This window comes from Artibeus jamaicensis, unplaced genomic scaffold (assembly GCF_021234435.1).
Source record: "Artibeus jamaicensis isolate MK-2021 breed Jamaican fruit bat unplaced genomic scaffold, CSHL_Jam_final contig_452, whole genome shotgun sequence".
Classification (NCBI taxonomy): Eukaryota; Metazoa; Chordata; class Mammalia; order Chiroptera; family Phyllostomidae; genus Artibeus; species Artibeus jamaicensis.
This window is the reverse complement of record NW_026521837.1, coordinates 6623364-6643691: the sequence shown is the minus strand read 5'-3', so window position 1 is coordinate 6643691 and position 20328 is coordinate 6623364. Positions and strand designations below refer to the sequence as shown.

General features: G+C 38.8%; 1 protein-coding gene across 8 annotated transcripts in view; it reads left to right on the top strand.

The window, feature by feature from the left end:
- FAM13A (family with sequence similarity 13 member A) overlaps positions 1–20328 on the top strand; it is a 291012-nt gene that overhangs the window by 147707 nt on the left and 122977 nt on the right. For all 8 annotated transcript variants that reach the window (XM_053666331.1, XM_053666328.1, XM_053666326.1 and 5 more), the window contains one exon: positions 7459–7622. In XM_053666331.1, coding sequence (XP_053522306.1) covers positions 7459–7622 — 164 coding nt within the window. The remainder of the gene's footprint in view (positions 1–7458; positions 7623–20328) is intronic.

The window sequence follows — 20328 nt, the reverse complement described above, 5'->3', positions numbered from 1 at the left end:
TGGCTGTCCCTCATGCCCTCTCCCTAAAGCCACACAACTTTTTCTCTCCCTAGAGGGGGAGTGTAACTCTAGCACCCTCTGACCTGCTGTTCTTCTTTTGGAGCCCAGGGTCAGTGTTTGCAAATGGGATTTTGTTCGTTGTCCCTTTAAAAAGGTACCCAGGCTTCCAGCAACCTACCTTCTCACCTGGGCAGACAGAATCCCTGCTGATTTTCTTAATGAGATATTATGTGGGCCCTTCTTCCTGCTACTGACTCTCTGAGCTGGGGAAACCCTGCATGGAATTGAGACATCTCCCTACTCCTCACCCCTCTGCAGCTGCAATACCCCTTCGGATTCTCGACTGCCACCTGTGAGTGTGGGACCAGCCATTTGCGTCTCTGCCCCTCCTACTAGTCTTTCTATGGCTTCCTCTGATACACCCCTAACCACAGATATTTTGTTCACTAGTCTTCAAAGAGTTTTTCTGGGTCATTGTTTCATAATTTAGTTCTAATTTTGATGTGGTCATGGGAGGAGATGAGTGCAGCTTCCTCCTACTCTATCATCTTCGAATAAAACTAGAAAGAAAATTTCTGGAAGCTTTATTTCTAAATTCCTATACTGCTCAGTTTACATGGTGGTAACTTTTTGCCTGAATTGTTTCCAGGGACTTGAATGCATACCTTTGTAAAATGGCACTTGGAACCATGTGGATATTAAAATGAAAGGCCTCACCTTACTGCCATGTATAGATTTATCAGTGAGCATTTTTTCAAAGGTGAGACTTCCTTGAGCCCAAGTCCCAAGACAAATGGCTCTACTTGGGGCTGCAGAGTCGAAGTAAATGTTGTTTCTATGCTGTATAAATTTAGATTCTTCTCATTCTGTACCATAGTTATTTTTTAAACCAACTTACACATTTTGAAACTGGATATAAATAAAAGTGCTACAATAATAGTAATGCTTAGCATAGAATCATTTTTTTCTAATGCTATCAACATTTCAGCATTTCTGTGAGGAAGGTAGATGATATGACTTAGTTGTCATTTATTTGTTCATTCATTGTACAAATATTTAATGGTCACCTGTTATTTACTAGGTGCTAGGATGCAGGGGCTGCAGCAACTAACGAAACAGACCCAAGTCTCTGCCGTGTCGGCAAAAGCTTTGTAGAGGCGAGGACGTGAGAAGGGAGCAGTTGAGGAAAATCAGGTGCTAAGGGTCTTGGTACTTGCTTGGACCACACCGTGAACCTGTAATTAATCTGAAAGCTTCTATTTCAAGATAAGCTTCTTTTAAAATTGTGAAATTTCTGTCTTTTCCTATGTGAGTAAATTTTTTAACAGAGACTGATTTTATGCTAAAGTACAGATTCACTCTAAAACTTTGTTCAAGATGAGATCTTAATAAGTTATAAAGTTAACATTGACCCATTTTTACAAAAAATAAAAAAGCAGGAAAGAAAGGTATGTCTACAAGACATACTAAGAAACTAAGAAACTAAGCCTACAAGAAACTAAGCCTCAAAATTCCCTAAAGCATGTTAGTAACTTTCTCAGGGAAACAAAAACTGAACGTTAATTAGCACTGTAGCTGGCACATAACAGATTGGCCAAATTATTTATCAGAATTGCAGCTGTTTAGAAATCAAACCTCACTTTGAAAAGCAAAATTAAACATTTTTAGACAAAATCAGGCTTTCTTTAGACTTAGGAGGTTTTTTAAAGTTTTTAAACTAGAAATGCCTACCTTTTAAAAAAGAAATCAGAGCTTAACATCTCTCCTTTGTTACTTTATTTCACCATTTCTTCTTATGAAGAGTATGAGTTTAATGAGTTTGAAGAAAAGCTAGAGGCCTTGCCCTCCTTTATGCAAATGACAAGAGGAGGAAAGAAAAGGTTGAGCATATGAAGACGTCTAATGAACTTTATTTAGAAAGTATAAATGTTAAAAATCAACTTTTCTGCTTTCTTCCTTATATCACAATCTTTCTTCACCATTTGAGCTGTGAGTATAATGTTTTGCCATATTCTAATCATCTCTCTAAGTACTTGATGATAAAAAGAACAGATTTAACACATTTTGTAATTTCAGAATACAAGCCCAGAAACTGACCAATGCTTAGGATGATTCCTAGGATAAAAACATTAGTTTCTTATGCTTAAGCTTTTAAAAATTTATTTGTAATAATAATTTTAACCCTGGCTGGTGTAGCTCAGTGGATTGAGCTCCGGCCTGCGAACCAGAGGATCACGGTTCGTTTCCCAGTCAGGGCACATGCCTGGGTTGCCGGCCAGTTCCCTGCAGGCCAGTTGCCAGCAGGGGAGGCACGAAAGGCAACCATACATTGATGTTTCCCTCTCTCCTTCCCTTCCCCTCTAAAGATAAATAAATAAAGTCTAAAAAAAAATTTTTTTAAATAATAATTTTAAGTTTATTTTTGTTTTTTGCATTATTATTTATCCCTCTTATATTACACCCTCTTTTATCTCCACCCACCCACTCAGTCTTCATACTGCTGTTCACATTCATGAGTCCTTTTTCTGTTTTGCCCAATTCTTTACCCTCCAGCCTTCTGCCCCCCATAGCTGTCTCTGCCCCCGAGAACTGTCCCCCCCCAGCATTCTCTCTATCTACGAGTCTGACTTGCTCATTAGTTCAGTTTGTTCATTATATTCCACATATGAGTGAAATCATGACTGGCCTATTTCACTTAGCATAATGGTACATTTACACAGTGGAATACTACTTAGCCATAAAAAAGGTATATTTTACCCTTTGTGACAGCATGGATGGATCTAGAGAACACAGTAGTTTTGAAAACTATTATTTACTATTTCATAATAGCACAGTAAATTATTGTTACAAATTCTCCTGCAGGTGATTAATATGCACATTCCTTTTCTGAGAAGAAGCATAGTAAGTGAAAACCCACTTCACCTACACGAAGGAAAGGGAGCCACAGATTTTGGGGAGACAGTTCCCTGTCCAAAAAACTGAGTCGCACCTGCTTCGGATGCACCTGCTGTTCCCTCGTTCTGGTTCTGCAGGGCAGACAGCTCCTGGCAGCACTTACCCGTGAGACAGCGGGCCTCCAGCTGTCTGCTGTGCCCTCACAGTAACAGGTCACATGGGTAAATATTAAGTCGAGGCACATGATTTTTTATGGCTTTTTTATTTTTAGTCACATCCAGGTATCAGAAAATGAGAGTCAACATGTTTTTCAGGTGCTGGATTGTTTGATTTTTTTGGTTGTTTAATCTTTATTGGTAACTTTTTCCATTACCATTTAGTCCCCTTATGTCCCCTGCCCCTCAGCTTTGTTTGATTTTTAAAGATAACATCATCTTAAAATATTTGTAGTGTAGTTTGTAGCAATTTGGTTTTTGGCCTTTGAAATTTAGTCATGTGTGTTTTAAGTGTGGTAGTGATCTGAGCTTTGTTGAAGGAACATAGCTACCTCTACACATTTTTATTGCTGAGTTCATACTATATTATATGTCATAGCAAAATTATTTCAGTCTCATTAAAAATTCTGCGGATGGGTTAATGGCTGAATAATCTTTCATCATATAGATGTACCCAAATTACCCATTATAGTAATTTGGCCATTTAGAATGCTTACATTTTTGCCTGTTACAAATAAAAATATGATGAGCATATTTTTCATATGATTTTGTCCTCATATTTGATTTTTTTCCAGAGATCACTTTACTACAATGGTTCAGGGGGCATCGGAGAAATAAAGTTATGGAAAGTTTTAACTATCAATGCACCAAAAAAAAGAGAGAAGAAAATGAGTTGCACTGTGGGCTCTAATGTGGCTTTTATGTAAAACTTTCCTTCTTGCAATTCTAATACTTACCATGAAACCAAATAAAGAGAGTAGTGCTAGGCACAAGTACTGAGGCTGGATTATCTGGGTTGTACATGCAGTTTGCCACTAAGTCACTGGGACAAATATCTCAAACTCTTTATCCCTCAGTTTCCTCATAGATGAAATGGTAATAATAAAATAATAATAGTCCCTGTCTCTTGGGGTCATTCTAAGAATTAAATATTGTGAGAATTAATTTATGTAAATCTCTTGAAAACATGCCTGACACAGAGTAAATGCTCACTAAATGTTTATATGTATAGCACCTAAGAAAATGTTTTCTAATTTTATATTCTTAAAAGTTATTCTTTTGTTTCCAATCCCATTGCATCTCAAATACTAGAGTCGCTTAAAGTCTTTCTTCATCAGACTGTCCCATACCTGCAAATACATGCATGGGATGTGCTCTTTTTTAAGGTTTCTGGGATTGTTAGTATTTTAGTTGTACACAGAAAGCACACAGATCCTTATCTCAAATAGCCAGGGCCAGAATTCTTCTGAACAAAATGTTTTTCATAGATGGTTTTGGGTCTTTTAGATTTTTCACCCTCAAGCACAAAAGTTATCATGAAGAAAACACTAACATAAAGAAGCAAAGTGTGGTATGAATTAGGGGTTCTCTTCGGCTGAAAGAGGGGGCTTGTCACCCAGCCAGAATCCAAACCAGTAGCCATATTCCTGCCACAGCCACACATTATGAGAAGGCTGCAGATGGTCTTTCAGACACATTCACTCCATTGATTACAGAGCAATAAGGCTCTTGGCCCAATTCGTAGTCCCTGCCCAACATGAGCCTCATGATGCACTAGTGACATTGGCCTAGACATGGCAGGCCTAACTAAGTGCCCTGCTTGGCCCGTTCCCGCTAAAAGTTGATCTTGACCCATTACATCTTAACATGCCAATGGCCAAAAAAAAAGGAGGATGAACTAGAAGAAAAATATATCAAGAGAGGAGTTGACTCAATACAGATTTCTTCTTGCTATCCTTAAAACAGGGTTTTTCAGCTTCGGCTCCACTGACATATTGAGCCAAATAATTTTTTTCGTGGTAAGCTGTCCTGTTAATTGTAGAATGTTTAGTCACATCCCTGGCCTCTGCCTGCCAGATTCCAATAGCACACTTCTTCACTCCCGTCAACGACAACCCAAAATGTCTACGGACAAAATTGGCTTCAAGTGAGAACTACTGCTTTAAAGTCACACTACAATTACATGTTCCTTGTCCCCTTGGGCTCGGCTGGCTGGTGTCCCAGTCCTCCTCAGAGACTTCTGTGATGAAAGGGGCCTTGAGCACCACCTCCCAGTTCACCACTACACTATAGGCAGCCTGAAGTGGACACTCAGAAGCATACAAATAAAACTATCCCCTCTTTAAGGCCAAGGCTAAAATCATGTATTCCTAAAAACCTCAATCCTAGATATAGTAAAGAAAATGATATCTTTCTCTCAATGTTAATACATTACTGAAGTTAATTGTATCACTGATATAGCAGGGTTTAAAATCACTTTTTTTCCTAATAATTTCTATAGTGAAAATGTAGAGTCATCAAGGTACATCTTCAAGAATATTTCATTAATCACCTTTAAAAATGTACATTCCCTTAAAAATATGTGTATATATTCCACACCTATAACAGTCTCAGAGTTACTGAGCTACTTTTTTCCTGGCAAACTTTATAAATAACCCATAAGCTTTATGTCATATTTTCAGGTTCTGTGAACAAGCTCAATTCTTTACTACTTTGGTATATATTAATAATGAGTACATGTTATAAAATATATAATATTTATGGTTAATGAAAATCACATCTAAGTTATTTCTGTAGAAATTAAATTATCACTGAAATACACTTAGATTGATGTAACCTGGCAAATGGAATCACCTGCAGTACTCTATGAACTATAGTTAGTTTATAATTTCTAAAAATTGTTTTTTGGGTTTCCTTGGTTTTCATGAGCTTATGAATGCCCTGTATAGCAATGCAACCGAACTGTTAATTGGTAATAATCAGATTTGGGCAGATTTTATATGACAACAAAATGAAAGCTAGCTTTTTTCTTTATTTTTTTTTTTACTTTATTTGTTTTTAGAGAGGGGAAGGGAGGGAGAAATAGAGGGAGAGAAATATCAGTGTGGGGTTGCCTCTCAAGTGCCCTCTACTGGGGACCTAGGCCTGCCCTGACTGGGAATTGAACCAGGAACCCTTTGGTTCACAGGCCGATGCTCAATCCACTGAGCCACACCAGCCAGGATTGAAAGCTAGTTTTTATTGCATATTTGCTTTGTGCTAAGTTTAACTCTCTTCTAAATTATCTTTATATATTATTTTTATGTAATCCTCCTAGAGATATGAATTTTTATATATGTACATACATGATTGTCCCCTGATTATCCTAACCTCTTGATCAGTCAGTATCTTGGGAATATCTTGTCATTGAAACTTGTGTTGTGTGACAGTATGTACTAATGGGTTCAAAATGTTGCTAGACTTTATCGTAAAATGTTAAAAATGATAACAAAGAAGAGGAAGAAAGGGCAGGGGTAGAAGAGGAACCTCGAGAAGATGAGGCTGTAATCTGTCTCCAGAGATCTAGTTGAGGGCATGTAATCTAGAAAATTAGCATAATCATGAATGAAGGTTAAGGTAGCAGATGGCATGTTATCAAGTGTAGATGGTGCTACAGGGATTCAAAGTAGAGAGAGCTCATTAAGACCTGAGGTGAGTTGGAGAAGCTGTATGGGTGGTAGATTGTTATCTCAACTTCAAAGAAAGTTAGGGTTTGGTTTGCCCTTATGCAAACCATGAGTGGCCAGTGATGGCCTGATGACCTGCCAGGTGGAAAAACCAGCATCCTAGATAAGAGTTGATTCAAAGGTTTGAAATTCTTCTATAATTCCAACATGATTTATGTACATTTTAAGGAAAAGAGTATTGGTTGCATTCACATTCTTTATAGTGTAGAATGAGAGAACATGAGGGTATTTCTGGTGTGGGAGGGAGCACATAACCTCAGATGTGAGAAGTTTGTACACCCAGTATTTGGTGCTTGCGTTGCCCATGATTACAATAGAAATTATTAACAAATTGATGTGTAGTTTGCTTGTTGGTAGAAAATATGTCTAGGCATATTTCTGACATTGGCATTCTTTACTCAGTGGTTCTCTGTATTTTTTTTCTGCCTCTTTGTGTTTTATTTCCTCCATTCCAGGTTACAATCTGATATACTCTCATAATCTCTTATTATATAGAATGATTATTCTAAGGAGTGTTAGGCCTGAGAAGATTTGTATCAGAATGCCAGAGAGGAGTGTGGGCTACATACGGTTTGAAAGTTCCCCTTGGAAATATTGGTATCTCCCATGTATTTAGCTAATAGGGGAGATACCATGATCACAACATATTGGTATCTCCCCTTCACTGTGCTCTTTGCTATATAAGAATTTTTATATGTATTTTAAAATCCATACCACATTGATATTTTTGGAGTGTTAATACATTAAATTATTAGTAAATTTAAATTATCTCCAGTAACTTAATTTGAAAGATGTTTTAATTCCTCTCTCTCACTGTCTCTCTTTTGAATTTTATTTTCTAGATCCCAAAGTCCAAGAGTGAGGGATCTATTCAGGTGTACAGGGTACCACAACCAGAGCTGTCTGATGGTGTTCCTCGGGTCAGCCTGCGGCTCAGTCACAGAAAACCCTGCTGGGATGGCATGAATTCAGCAGAGGACGTTTGCGGGGCCAAGTTGGTGTCCAGGTTGGCATGTTTGCTTTGTTTACATGTTACATATTGCATTCTCTCCTCTGAAGTACAGGCCCAGATATGTAGATATGTTTGTATTTATTACCACTGCGGTCAACAGGATGCTGATCAGTCAAACTATTTAAGATTCACTCTAAGATTTGAGAATATTCTGACTAATGGTTACCACAGAAGCATTCCTGATTTGTTATTTTTTATTTCTATATTAAAACAAATTATGGCCCCAACTGGTGTGGCTCAGTGGGTTGGGCATAATGCCACAAACCTAGGGGTCACCAGTTCAATTCCCTGTCAGGGCACAGGCCGGGGTTGCTGGCTGGGTCCCCAGTTGAGGAAGTACAAAGGACAACTGATCGATGTTTCTCTTGTACATCAATGTTTCTCTCCCTCCCTTTCTCCCTTTCTTCCTCTCCTCTAAAAATAAATAAATAAAATTTTATAGAAAAAACAAATTATATAATCAATCGGAACATGCTAGACACTCAAATAAAAGTTGGAAGTTATGCCTTTTCACAGTATGTTCAGTGGCCAATATTATCTACAATTAGAGTGGACATCAGAGTTGTTACTGGAACCCCCTCTCACTAACAGATTTGGAATGTTGCCTTTTAACCATTGTGTTGCACAGAACAAACTACTTTGGTATACTTGAAGAAAAAGGCATGCAATTTTTAAAAAATGAGTAAAATGGAGTCTGAATCTCATTTACTCACAGCGTAAAGAATTCTCTGTTTTAAGAATGTTTTTATTTCTTATAACTTAAAACCTGTTTCTGACATTTAAAAAATTTCATTAAAAGACAGGGAGCTCTAAAGAATTGAAAGATATTTAAGACATTAAATAGGTAAATAATATAGTTAAAGAGCTTACCACTTTGGATTGCCTTATAGAAAAGATGGAGTTTTCATTGGATTTAAAAGATGAAGATAAATTAAATTGGGAGAAAAAGAAGACAAGGCTCTTATAGATAGGCCTAGTTAGAAAGCACGGTAGATGTTCCAGAAATATCGGACAGGTGCCACATAAGGAATTATCCAGGGATAGCCTGGGAAAGTAAAGTAAGGCCTGGCCATCAAGGACCTTAAATAGCAGCCGGAATTATTGTTATATTCGGTCTTCACGGAACAGATGTTCGGCACTTGCCTTCTGGTCCCTGGAGTGCTGTAGGCATGGGATGCAGCGCTGTACCAAGCCAGCCAGGCCCTTGTGCTTATGGCCCTTACATTCTGATGAAGGAGGTAATAGCAAGACATTTAGAAAAAATTTTAAAAAGCCCATGAAAAGAGTCATTTTAGCTTTGATAAATGGGGGCATTGAGAAACTAAAGCAGGTTCATGCAACAGACTAACTGAAAGACAAGTAGTTTCGTCTGAGTAGTCAGGGGAGGCCTGGACTGAGACATCAAGGGGGAGGAGGAGGAGCAAGTCCGTAAAGATCAAAGAAGAGCAAAAGAACTAAGATAAGGAAACTGGGCGTCAGCCTCCAGGTAATGGGACACCAATAAGATTTTCAGCTGGGGAGGAATCTGTGATGGGAACCACGGTAAGTTGGTATATCAGAAAAAGTAGCCTTCCATCATAGCATGGAGGTCTGTTGGAAGAGCCAGAGTTTGGAAGTGGTTATATTGTTGGTTCCTTCAACAGTTGCTACTTCTTATCTGATCGAGTTAGTTGGTACTTACTTGCTGGTTGCTGGGGATTCAGAGGAGAGACATAGGTCCTGTGTTTCGGGGGACAGAGAACAAGTGAATAGAAATTCAATAATTATCATTAAATACACATTTAGTAAGTGCCTATCATGTACCCCATATTAAGGAGTTTACATTTTCTCTTTAAGATGATGAGGAGTGATGGAAGAAATATACACAGGAAGATAATATAAACAGACTTGTATTTTAGAAAAGATCCTGTGGCAACTATGCAGAAAGAAAGATTAAGAGACGTGTAAGAGGTACTGAGAGCAACAACGAGGCCAGGAGACAATCCAGTGCAAACTGAGAGACCCGGCAAACTCATTGCCATCCCTGAGGACAAGATATGGACAAGTCTGTGTGCCCTTCGTGAGGAAAGGGAGAGACAGGCTCTTGCTTACAGGAGTTTTAGGGTTGGGTTGTTTGTTTTGCTTCACTTGGGGTATTATAATAGTACTTTAATGAATGAGATGTATGCAAGTTTGTAAACATAACAGGTAGTGTTCCTGGAGAGAAAGAAGCTGATGTTACAGGGCAGAAAATAATAGGACAAGGACCTCCAGCACAGAATCCAGAGACCAAGAAGTGACTCCCTGAGTAAGGCAAATGGGCACCTTGTACACAGTGAGGGTGTCTTCACATCTTAGCCTCTGTGAATGAGGGGGCTCCTGACCTTGGGCAGTAGGCAGTGGAAGAACAAGGCTGTTCCTCAAAGAAAGGTGTGACCAGCAGAAGAACTAGCCTTGGTTAATGAGGAACACTTCAGAAAAGAATAAGGGGCACAGATACAAAACACTGGGACTTTTTAATGTTTCCTTCTCTAGTTTAAAAACCAGGGTCAAACAGCTGGCTAACAAGAACATGTGTAGATGTTATCTTCCCAAATTAGTTTTTAAAGAATTATACCAAAATGCCTGAAGTTAGATAATGAAAAGAAAAATTCAAATGTTCGTTGCTTATACCTTTATTCTTACTCATTGAGTTGGAAAAGCAAAAAAGTTTCCTGCTTCTAAACGTAACAAGAAAGGAGCTTCCTGTTTGAAGAATGAGATACAAACCAAGTGCTTCTGAGATACAAGTCAAGTGAGATTATAGAGAGAAGGCTCCGCTAACTTTCCTCTAGCCACTCTTTGTTCCTCTGGTCAGCATATGCCAGTTCAAACAAATGCCTATTAATGTTTTTGAATTTCCTGTATACTTAGCAAGTTTTTTAAAGTACAGCCCTGAAGGACTGACTCCATCACACTCAGCAACCTTGCAGGTTCAAATGGAACAACAAACCTTGCTATCTGCCATCAAGCAGCACAACTTCTTGCCTCTACCGAAATCAATAGTATCTGTTCAGAGATTTTTACTTTTTACTTTTTGTGTACCTGTCAATAGATTGTGATACAAATCATCAAAAGACAAGTGGAGATAATTAAAATAACTTAACTAAAAATAAGTTTTAAATCATTTATATATCTTTGAAGTAACAGAATAGACATTGTGCCAATTTCCATTTCAAAAATGAACATATGAAGCTGTTTTCATTTACAGTTACTTTCCAGAACAAGGTATTTGTTAGTTTATAAATTTTAAATAGATAAAAATAGTGTGTGTTTTGCATGTACATGAACAACATGTTTCTCTAAATCTTTTCTTTAGGTAAGATTCCACTTTTTAACAGTTTATTAGTTGCCCTGGTCTTAAACACACAGGCTGGCAGTGTGTGTGAGGTGTATTATTATGCCCCTCTGCTCTAATACAATATGTACTTTGGCTTACCAACTTTGTTTCAAACGATTGTCAAGCTATTAGCTACTGATTTTAATTTATTTTTTAATTATATTTTATTGATTATGCTATTACAGTTGTCCCAGTTTTCCCCCTTTGTCCTCCTCAACCCAGCACCCTCCACTCCCTCAGGCAAGCCCCAGGCCATTGTTCATGTCCATGGGTCATGCATAGGTTCTTTGGCTTCTCCATTTGCTATACTGTACTTTACATCCCATGGCTATTCTGTAACTACATATTTTGTACCTCTTAGTCCCCTCCTCTCTTTACCCATTCTCCCCATACCCAATCCCACCAGGTAACCATCAAAACACTCTCCATACCCATGGTTCTGTCTCTGTTCTTGTTGACTTATTTGTTCTTAGATTAAATTGTTGATAGATATATATTTATTGCCATTTAAATTGTTCATAGTTTTGATCTTCTTTTTCTTAAATAAGTCTCTTCAATGTTTCAAATAATGATGGTTTGGGGATGATGAACTCTTTTAGCTCTTGTCTTGGAAGCTCTTTATCTGTCCTTTGATTCTAAATGATAGCTTTGCTGGGTAGAGCACACTTGGCTGTATGTCCCTGCTTTTCATGACTTTGAATATTTCTTGCCAATCCCTTCTAGCCTGCAAACATTTTTTGAGAAATCAGCTAACAGTCTGATGGGAACTCCCCTATAGGTAACTAACTTCTTTTGTCTTGTTCCTTTTAAGATTCTCTCTTTATTTTTAAACTTTGACATTTTAATTATGATGTGTCTTGGAGTGGGCCTCCTTGCATCCATCTTGTTTGGGACTCCCTGTGCTTCCTGGACTTGCATGTCTATTTGTTCACCAAATTAGGGAAGTTTTCTTTCATTATTTTTTCAAATAGATTTCTAATTTATTGCTCTTTCTGTTCTCTTTCTGGCACCCCTATGATTCAAGTGATGGAATGCTTGAAGTCCCAGAGGCTGCCTACACTATCCTTGTTTTATTTTGCTTTGTTTTAGATTTGTTTTTCTTCTTGATGTTCTAATTAAATTCTTTTTCCTTGTGTTCCAAATCCTTGATTTGATTCTTGATTTCTTCCACAGTACTATTGTTTCCATATAAATTTTTCTTTATTTTAATTAGTGTATCCTTTGTTTCTGACTATATCTTTCTTATGTTGTTGAGCCCTCACAAAGTTCCTTGAGCATCCTTTATAACCAGTGTTTTGAACACTGCATCTGTTAGATTGCATTTCTCTATTTTGTTTAGTGCTTTTTCCAGAGTTTTGATCTGTTCTTTCATTTGGGCCATGTTTCTTTGTCTCTTCATTTTGGCAACCTCCCTGTGTTTGTTTATATGTGTTAGGCAGAGCTGCTTTGACTCCATGTCTTGGTAGAGTGACCTGATGTAGTAGGTATCATGTGAAGTCCAGTGGAACAGCCACCCCTATCACCCAAGCTGGGTACTCAAGGTACACCCTCTATGTGGGCGGAGTACATACTCTTCTTGTAGTTGAGCCTTGGTTGTTGTTGGCAGATCAGTGGGAGGAATTTACCCAGGCTAGTCAGCTGCAAGGACTGGCCGTGATCACTGACCACCAATCTCCGCCTTCCATGGAGCATCAGCTGTGCAGGGGCAGGGTGGTGGAGCTCCAGCATGGTCTGTAGCTGTCCACTGGGTGCACAGGCTCTGGGTATTCCCAGGACAAGGTCAGCTCACACCTGTCTTCTGCCCTGGACCACCCTGCATGAGCTATAAAGTAATCTGACATGGCTGCTATTTGTGCTGGGCCTGGAGATTCCCAGATGAAGCCAAGCAGTGAATCTAGGCTGGCTGCTGCTAGTGCTAAGCCTGGGACCACTTAGCAAGAGGTACAGGAGCTGGAGGCTCAGTGAGTCGGTTGTATGTTTGATAGGATTGAGGAAGTTGTGAAGCATGAGGCAAGACCAGCCATTCATATGGAAAAGTCACCGTTAACCATTTGGGTAGGCCCAAGTTGGGTGGGAAAAAGTCTCAGAGGATCTCCAGGGTTGAGCAAATAGTGTTATCCAGGTTGATGGAGTCTCAGATGTGGCACACACCTGCCAGCTCTGTGGCAGTCAGGGGTGGATACAGAAATGGGACAGTAGCCTCTGCCCACCTTTCTGTCTGGGGGATAGCTGTCTCCCAGATCCTGCCACGATGCCAGATACTTCAGCTCCTCCCTGTGTGCCACTAGTGCCTTTCAAGATGCGAGCCTGGTGCTGGATCTCAGATGAAGTGAGTCTAAGTAAGTGCATGTGTGGGCCCTTTAAGGGGAACTGCTTGGGACTCCAGAAGTTTCTTTCAACAACTCAATCTCTGCTGGTTTTTGCAGCCAGAAGTTATGGGGACTTGTCTTCCTGGCACTGGAACCCCAGGCCAGGGGTTGTGGAGCTGAGACTCCTGGCTCCTGAGATATACCTGCGGAATTTTTATCCACCACACATGGATGTCAGACCCTCCCTATTCTGAGTCTCCACCCCTCCTACCAGTCTGAATGGATATAGATTCTCTAACTCTGTATTTGTCTGAATTCCATTCAGTTCAATTTTTGACGCTTTTGAGTGATGGTTTTTCTGTAGTTTAGTTGTAATTTTGATGTGGTTGTGTGAGGAGGCAAACCCTTTTTACTTATGATGCTATCTTGGGGATCTTAATTTTTTTTTAATTTTTTGAAAAGGAAAAAATTGGGTAAAACCTATTTCTGTTTAATCTATGGTTATAAAACATTAAATCATTCTGTTTACCCTTATTAAAGTTAGTGTAACACATCTATACATAACATTCTGACTTTCAGCAGATTTCTAGAGCTTTTCAGAAGTGAATTTTGGCTAATAGTGATTTTTTAATTTTTTTTATAACTTTGAATTTTTCAAGTTTAGACCTTGTTCAATATTTTTTCACAGGCGAATTACTTTGATTTTTTTCTCCTCTTAGTTTCAGTTCTTACACATAGCCCCATTTCTTCTTGAGATGTAATGGAAATAGCCATTGTTACCAGTAAGTGTTTATTATTTTTCTGCTCTCAAGGTAGTGGCCATAAAAGTAAAAGTACAGAGGATTAACACATTTTAAAATGTGATGTTTTAAGAAGCCAAAGAGGAGCTAAATATAATTTACTGCTTATTGACTAATTTATATCTTGAGACATTATTTATTAAGATTAATAACATTTCTCTTCATTTCTATACTTGTCTAAAATTGGTACTGAAGATACAATTATATAAAAACAATCATTTTTCTAATTTTAATAGAATTTTGTACAGTTAGAGTGGCTTCATGAGAAAAACTTAAGATTAAATATCTTTTCATTTTGGTAGAACTTAGTGGAGTGATCTATTTTATACTGAATTCTGAACTAAAGACAGAGTGTTTAGTGACATGTTCATTCAGTGAAAGCATTCATTAATCCATCTACATCATCTAAAACTGACAGCAGCAATTCCTAAAATACTGTTAAGAATTCTTTTTTGGAATTAAGATGTATGCTTTTGGACTTCTGGCCAAGATGGAGTCATAGGTGGAAATATTATGCCTCCTCACACAACCAAATTTAAGGACAACAAAGATTTAGAAACAAAACACAACCAAAACAGGCAGAAAATTGTACTGTACCAAAGTCCGACAACAATGAACCATTCACCAGACTGGTAAGAGGGGCAGAGTTGGCGGCTGGCAAAGAGGGGTCCCAGCAGGAAAAGGCAGTGGTTTCCAGACCCAAACAGACATGAGAGGAAACTAGCAAACCCAGTGAGGCACACAAGGCAGCTGGCTGACCACAGACACACTTTCCTGCACAGATAAACCAGGCAAAACAATGGGCAGTGAGACAGACCATGCAACCCAGGGCCCCAGTGATGGGAATTAAAGCCTAAAAGCACCAATTAGAAAAACTTTAGGGGGTGGAGGTGCCGGGAGAGGCTCCTAGCCTCATAGGAGAGTTCACTGGGGAGACCCACAGGGTCCTAGAAGGTACACAAGCCCACCCACCCGGGAACCAACACCAGAAGGGCCCAATTTGCTTGTGGGAAGCAGCAGAGGGGACCAAAATCTGAGAGAGAGCGGAACAAATGCCATAGCTCCCTCTCTGACTCTGCCCCCAGTTACAACCCAGCTACTGGGTTGACCCACCCTGGTGAACACCTAAGCTTTCACCCCTCGTATGTAATAGGCGTGAACAGACTAAAACATTATGGCTCAAGCAGAAGAACAGCTCAAAGACCCAGGGCCAATACATCTAAGTGCCAAAGAGATAGCCACCTATCAGATGCACAGTTCAAAACACTGGCGATCAGGATGCTCACTGAACTGGTTGATATTAGTTGCAAATTAGATGAAAAAATGAAGGCTACACTAAGTGAAATGAAGCAAAATGCATAGGGAACCAATAGTGATGGAAAGAAAACGGACTCAAATCATGGAGTGGACCAGGAGGAAGAAAGAAACAACTAAACAGAAAAGAATGAAGAAACAAGAATTCAAAACAATGAGGAGAGGCTTAGGAACCTCCAGGACATCTTGAAACATTCCAACATCCCAATTATAGAGGTACCAGAAGGGGAAGAGAAAGAGCAAGTGGAAAACTTATATGAACAAATAATAAAAGAGAACTTTCCCAATCTGGCAAAGGAAATAGACTTCCAGGAAGTCCAGGAAACTCAGAGAGTCCCAAGGAAGTTGGATCCAAGAAAGAACACACCAAGGCACATCATATTTACATTACCCAAGATTAAAAGGAAGAAGAGAATTCTAGAAGCAGCAAAAGGTAAGGGGATAGTCACCTACAAAGGAGATCCCATCAGACTGTCAGCTGATTTCTCAAAAGAGACCTTACAGGCAAGAAGGGGCTGGAAAGAAGTATTCCAAGTCATGAAATCCAAAGACCTACATCCAAGATTGCTCTATCCAGCAAAACTTTTACTTAGAATGGAAGGGCAGATAAAGTGCTTCTCAGATAAGGTCAAGTTCAAGGAGTTCATCATCACCAAGCCCTCATTATATGAAGTGTTAAAGGGACTTATCTAAGAAAAAGAAGATAAAAAAGATAAACAGTGAAAGGACAGCAAGCTCACAGTTATTAGGAACCACACCTAAAACAAAAGCAAACTAAGAGGACAGCTAGATCAGGAGCAAACCATAGAAATGGAGGTCACAAGGAGGGTTAGCAACAAGGGAGTGGGAGGAGGAGAAGTAGGGAGAAAGTACAGAGAATAAGTAGCATAGACGGTAGGTAGAAAATAGATAGGGGGAGGGCAAGAATAGTATGGGAAATATAGAAGCTAAAGAACTTGTGATACATGGACATAAACTAAATGGGGGAATGGGGGGAGGGGTGTGCAGGGGGGAATGGAATGAAGGGGGGAATGAGACAACTATAATAGCATAATCAATAAAATATATTTTAAAAAATGTGTGCTTACTAGAATTTTCCATAGACTGAAACGCACAATTTCTAATCATACATGCCTACATTAAAAAAAGGAAATGCCTGTCCTTCTCCAAGGTGTAAGCATAGTGCACAGGCTGGGGGATCCGAGGCTGTCACAGAGAGGGGCTTATCAGAGAGGTTCATCCCATGAGCAAGGTTGGAACAGTCCTGTCCCCCTCACTACACATGACATTCTTGTATTTTTCCTTTTACATGTAGCAAGGAATAAAACAATATAAAAACTATAGCTATAACTAGTATGTTAATGAATAGGCCATTTAAAAAATTTTTTTGAAGGGAAAGTTACATTTCATCCTAAATGAATAAAAGTTCTATATTATATGTGAAGTACAACATGTTAAAATAATTTGAAACTTAAGAGATAACTATCTTATTTTGTTGTAACATGTGAAATAGATAAATATCATGCTTTTCATGTTTCTAGCACTATAATATAACATTACTTTCAGAATTTAAAAATTTTGAAACTTAAATAGAGAACAGGATTGATTTTTTAGTCTTTAAATGTTAAATAGTAATTATAATGTTTTATTTGAAGGATAAAGTATTTCCTTAAATGTGTCATTTTCTTTTTTTTAATATTTTTAAATTTTTTTATTATTATTTTTTAAATTTATTTCTTTATTGATTATGCCATTACAGTTGTTCTATTCCCCCCTTCATTCCCCTCCACCCTACGCCCCATCTCCACCATTACCCCCCCTTTAGTTTATGACCATGTGTCTCAAGTTCTTTAGATTCTATATCTCCCCTACTATTCTTGCCCCCCCATCTATTTTCTATCTACTGTCTATGCTACTTATTTTCTGTACCTTCCCCCCCCTCCTCCTCCCACTCCCCTGTTGCTAACCCTCCTTGAGATCTTCATTTCTATCTTTCCACTCCTGATCTAGCTGTCCTCTTAGTTTGTTTTTGTTTTAGGTGTGGTGATTAATAACTGTGAGTTTGCTGTCCTTTCACTGTTTATCTTTTTTTAACTTCTTTTTCTTAGGTAAGTCCCTTTAACATTTCATATAATAAGGGCTTGGTGATGATGAACTCCTTGAATTTGATCCTATCTGAGAAGCACTTTACCTGTCCTTCCATTCTAAATGAAAGTTTTGCTGGATAGAGCAATCTTGGTTATAGGTCTTTAGATTTCATGACTTGGAATACCTCTTTCCAGCCCCTTCTTGCCTGTAAGGTCTCTTTTGAGAAATCAGCTGACAGTCTGATGGGAACTCCTTTGTAGGTGACTGTCCCCTTATCTCTTGCTGCTTCTAGGATTCTCTCCTTCATTTGAATCTTGACTAATGTAATTATGATGTGCCTTGGTGTGTTTCTTCTTGGGTCCAACTTCTTTGGGACTCTCTGAGCTTCCTGGATTTCCTGGAAGTCTATTTCCTTTGCCAGATTGGGGAAATTCTCCTTTATTATTTGTTCAAATAAGTTTTCCACTTGCTCTTTCTCTTCCCCTTCTGGTACCTCTATAATTGGGATGTTGGAATGTTTCAAGATGTCCTGGAGGTTTCTAAGGCTCTTTTCATTTTTTTGAATTCTTGCTTCTTCACTCTTTTCTATTTGGCCATTATTTGCTTTCTTCTGGTCCACTCCATTGATTTGCATCCCAGTTTCCTTTTCATCGCTATTGGTTTCCTGTGCAATTCCATTCATTTCAATTAGTTTTGCCTTCATATGTTTGTCTAATTTGTGGCTATAATCAACCAGTTCTGTGAGGATCCAGAACAACAAATTCTTCAGCCTGACCAGTAAGGGGCGAAACCAGCAGCTGGCAGAGCAGGGTAGCACAGGAAAACTCGGCCAGACAGACTCAGGCGCGCAGAATCCAGGCGCCGGGTTGGACCTAGTGAGAGACCCAGAGACCGTGGGGAAACAGCAAGGGAGCAGGGCTGCGGGTTGACTGTGGTCGCACATTCGTGCATGGATAGACAAGCCAGGGAGTGGGCAATTGGACCCGGACCGAGCAGGCCCCAGCAGTGAACGGCAGCAGAGGGCGCCGCCATTTCCCACTCTGACCCCGCCTCCACATACAGCATCACAACCCAGCAACCTGGGAGTCCAAGGCTCCGCTCCTCATACTTAACGGGCGTGAACAGACCAAAAATGGCTCAAGAAGATCTCAAAGCCCCAGAGCCTATAAATGTGTAATTTTCTTAAAGCCAATGGAAAATCTCTAGTTTTGTTCTATAAAGTCAGTTTGAAGATTCAAGAAACTATATATTGTATGATTCCATTGATATGAAATGTCCAGAAAAGGCAAATTTACAGAAATAGAAAGTAGAGTTGTGATATGCTGGGGGTGGGGGCAGAGGTGAACTGCAAATGCCCTGAGGTCCTTGCCGCGGGCAATGAAAATGTTCTGAAACTGATTTATGGTGATCGTTATACCCTATGTAAACTTACTAAAAATCATCAAATTGTACACTTGAAAATGTGGATTTTATGATGTGTAAAATATACCTCAATAACAATTTTTATTTAAAAATACACAAATACAAAAAAATGTTGAGATAAGGAGAAATGGATATGCTTTAACAAGACAGTCACTTGATTGGGAATTCCTGAAATACCACCAGTGTTGTAAGTACATGCTATCTGCAAAAGAAGTTGTATTTGCTACATTTTAAGAGAATTTGTTCCTTCTGTTCTTCTCATTGAATGTAACAGAACACAGTGGCAGAAATTAAAGGTCAGGTCCTCAAGAAAGATGATTCATAGGAGGGGGGGAAAAGGGGGGGAGAATTCTTTGTTTTGTCATCCTGGAATGATTCCAGGTTGTGGCTTACTGTGCTGTAATCAAAAGTTATTGAAGTGATCAATATTTCAGAGGTCATGGAAATAAAACAGAAAAACATCTTGGGAGTATCACAGAAAGGTAGAGGCCTGTTGTTAATGAGTAGGAAAGTTACCTAATATGCTTCTGTATCAGCAGAAGTTCATGGTCTCCTTTCCTATAGATGAGAGTCCTGTAGGCATACTAAAACTTAGTGAAAGTTTTGTACTCAGCTCCTACATAAAGAGATAAAACAATTCAGAGTGGTTAAAATGCTATCATTTTCTGTAAATAGCTACTCAAACTATGACCATTATTCACCTAAAGTAATATGATGAAGAATATAGAGTCAAAATGCCTTTGCTTATGTTGAGGAAGTGTTCTTAATTTGATATGTAAATGAGGGAAAGTACAATAAATCACTTTTCAGTGTGCATTAAACAGATCTTTCCCTGGAAAAAAATGCTCTGCCTGAAAGAATTATTCTATTCTAAAAGTGCTTTCCTATCCATTTGTTTCATATTTGTAAGTACTTTTCAATTATATAGCAAATACATTCTTCTTAGGAAAATTTAAAACATCAGTGATAAGACTGAAGTTCCCATTGACTCTTTGGCTCTGCAATTCTAATTCCCTCCTCTTTCTTCCAGGGCTATTATTACAGTTTGGTTATATATTCTTTCCAACCTTTTTCTGTGTAATCACACAGGAATATATTTTGCAAACTTTTTTACTTAAAAAAAAGAACATGTTCATCATCCTGAATGTATTGTGGTGCTTCACATATTCTTGAAAATTTCCCATTTCCTGTGCTGCTTCCTGCTACTGTGACATTTGTTTCCCCTCTGAATTCAGCAGTCTCCACCCAAGTCTCCTTCCTTGGACACTGGCTCTCCTCTGTCTGTGGTCCCTTCCACAGCCAATCTTGTTTCAAGATGATGATATTCAAATCTCTGCCTTGGACCTGAGATCAGTTCTAAGTTTCTGGTGCCTGTCAGTCATCTCTACTTCAGCCTTTACCACAAAGTC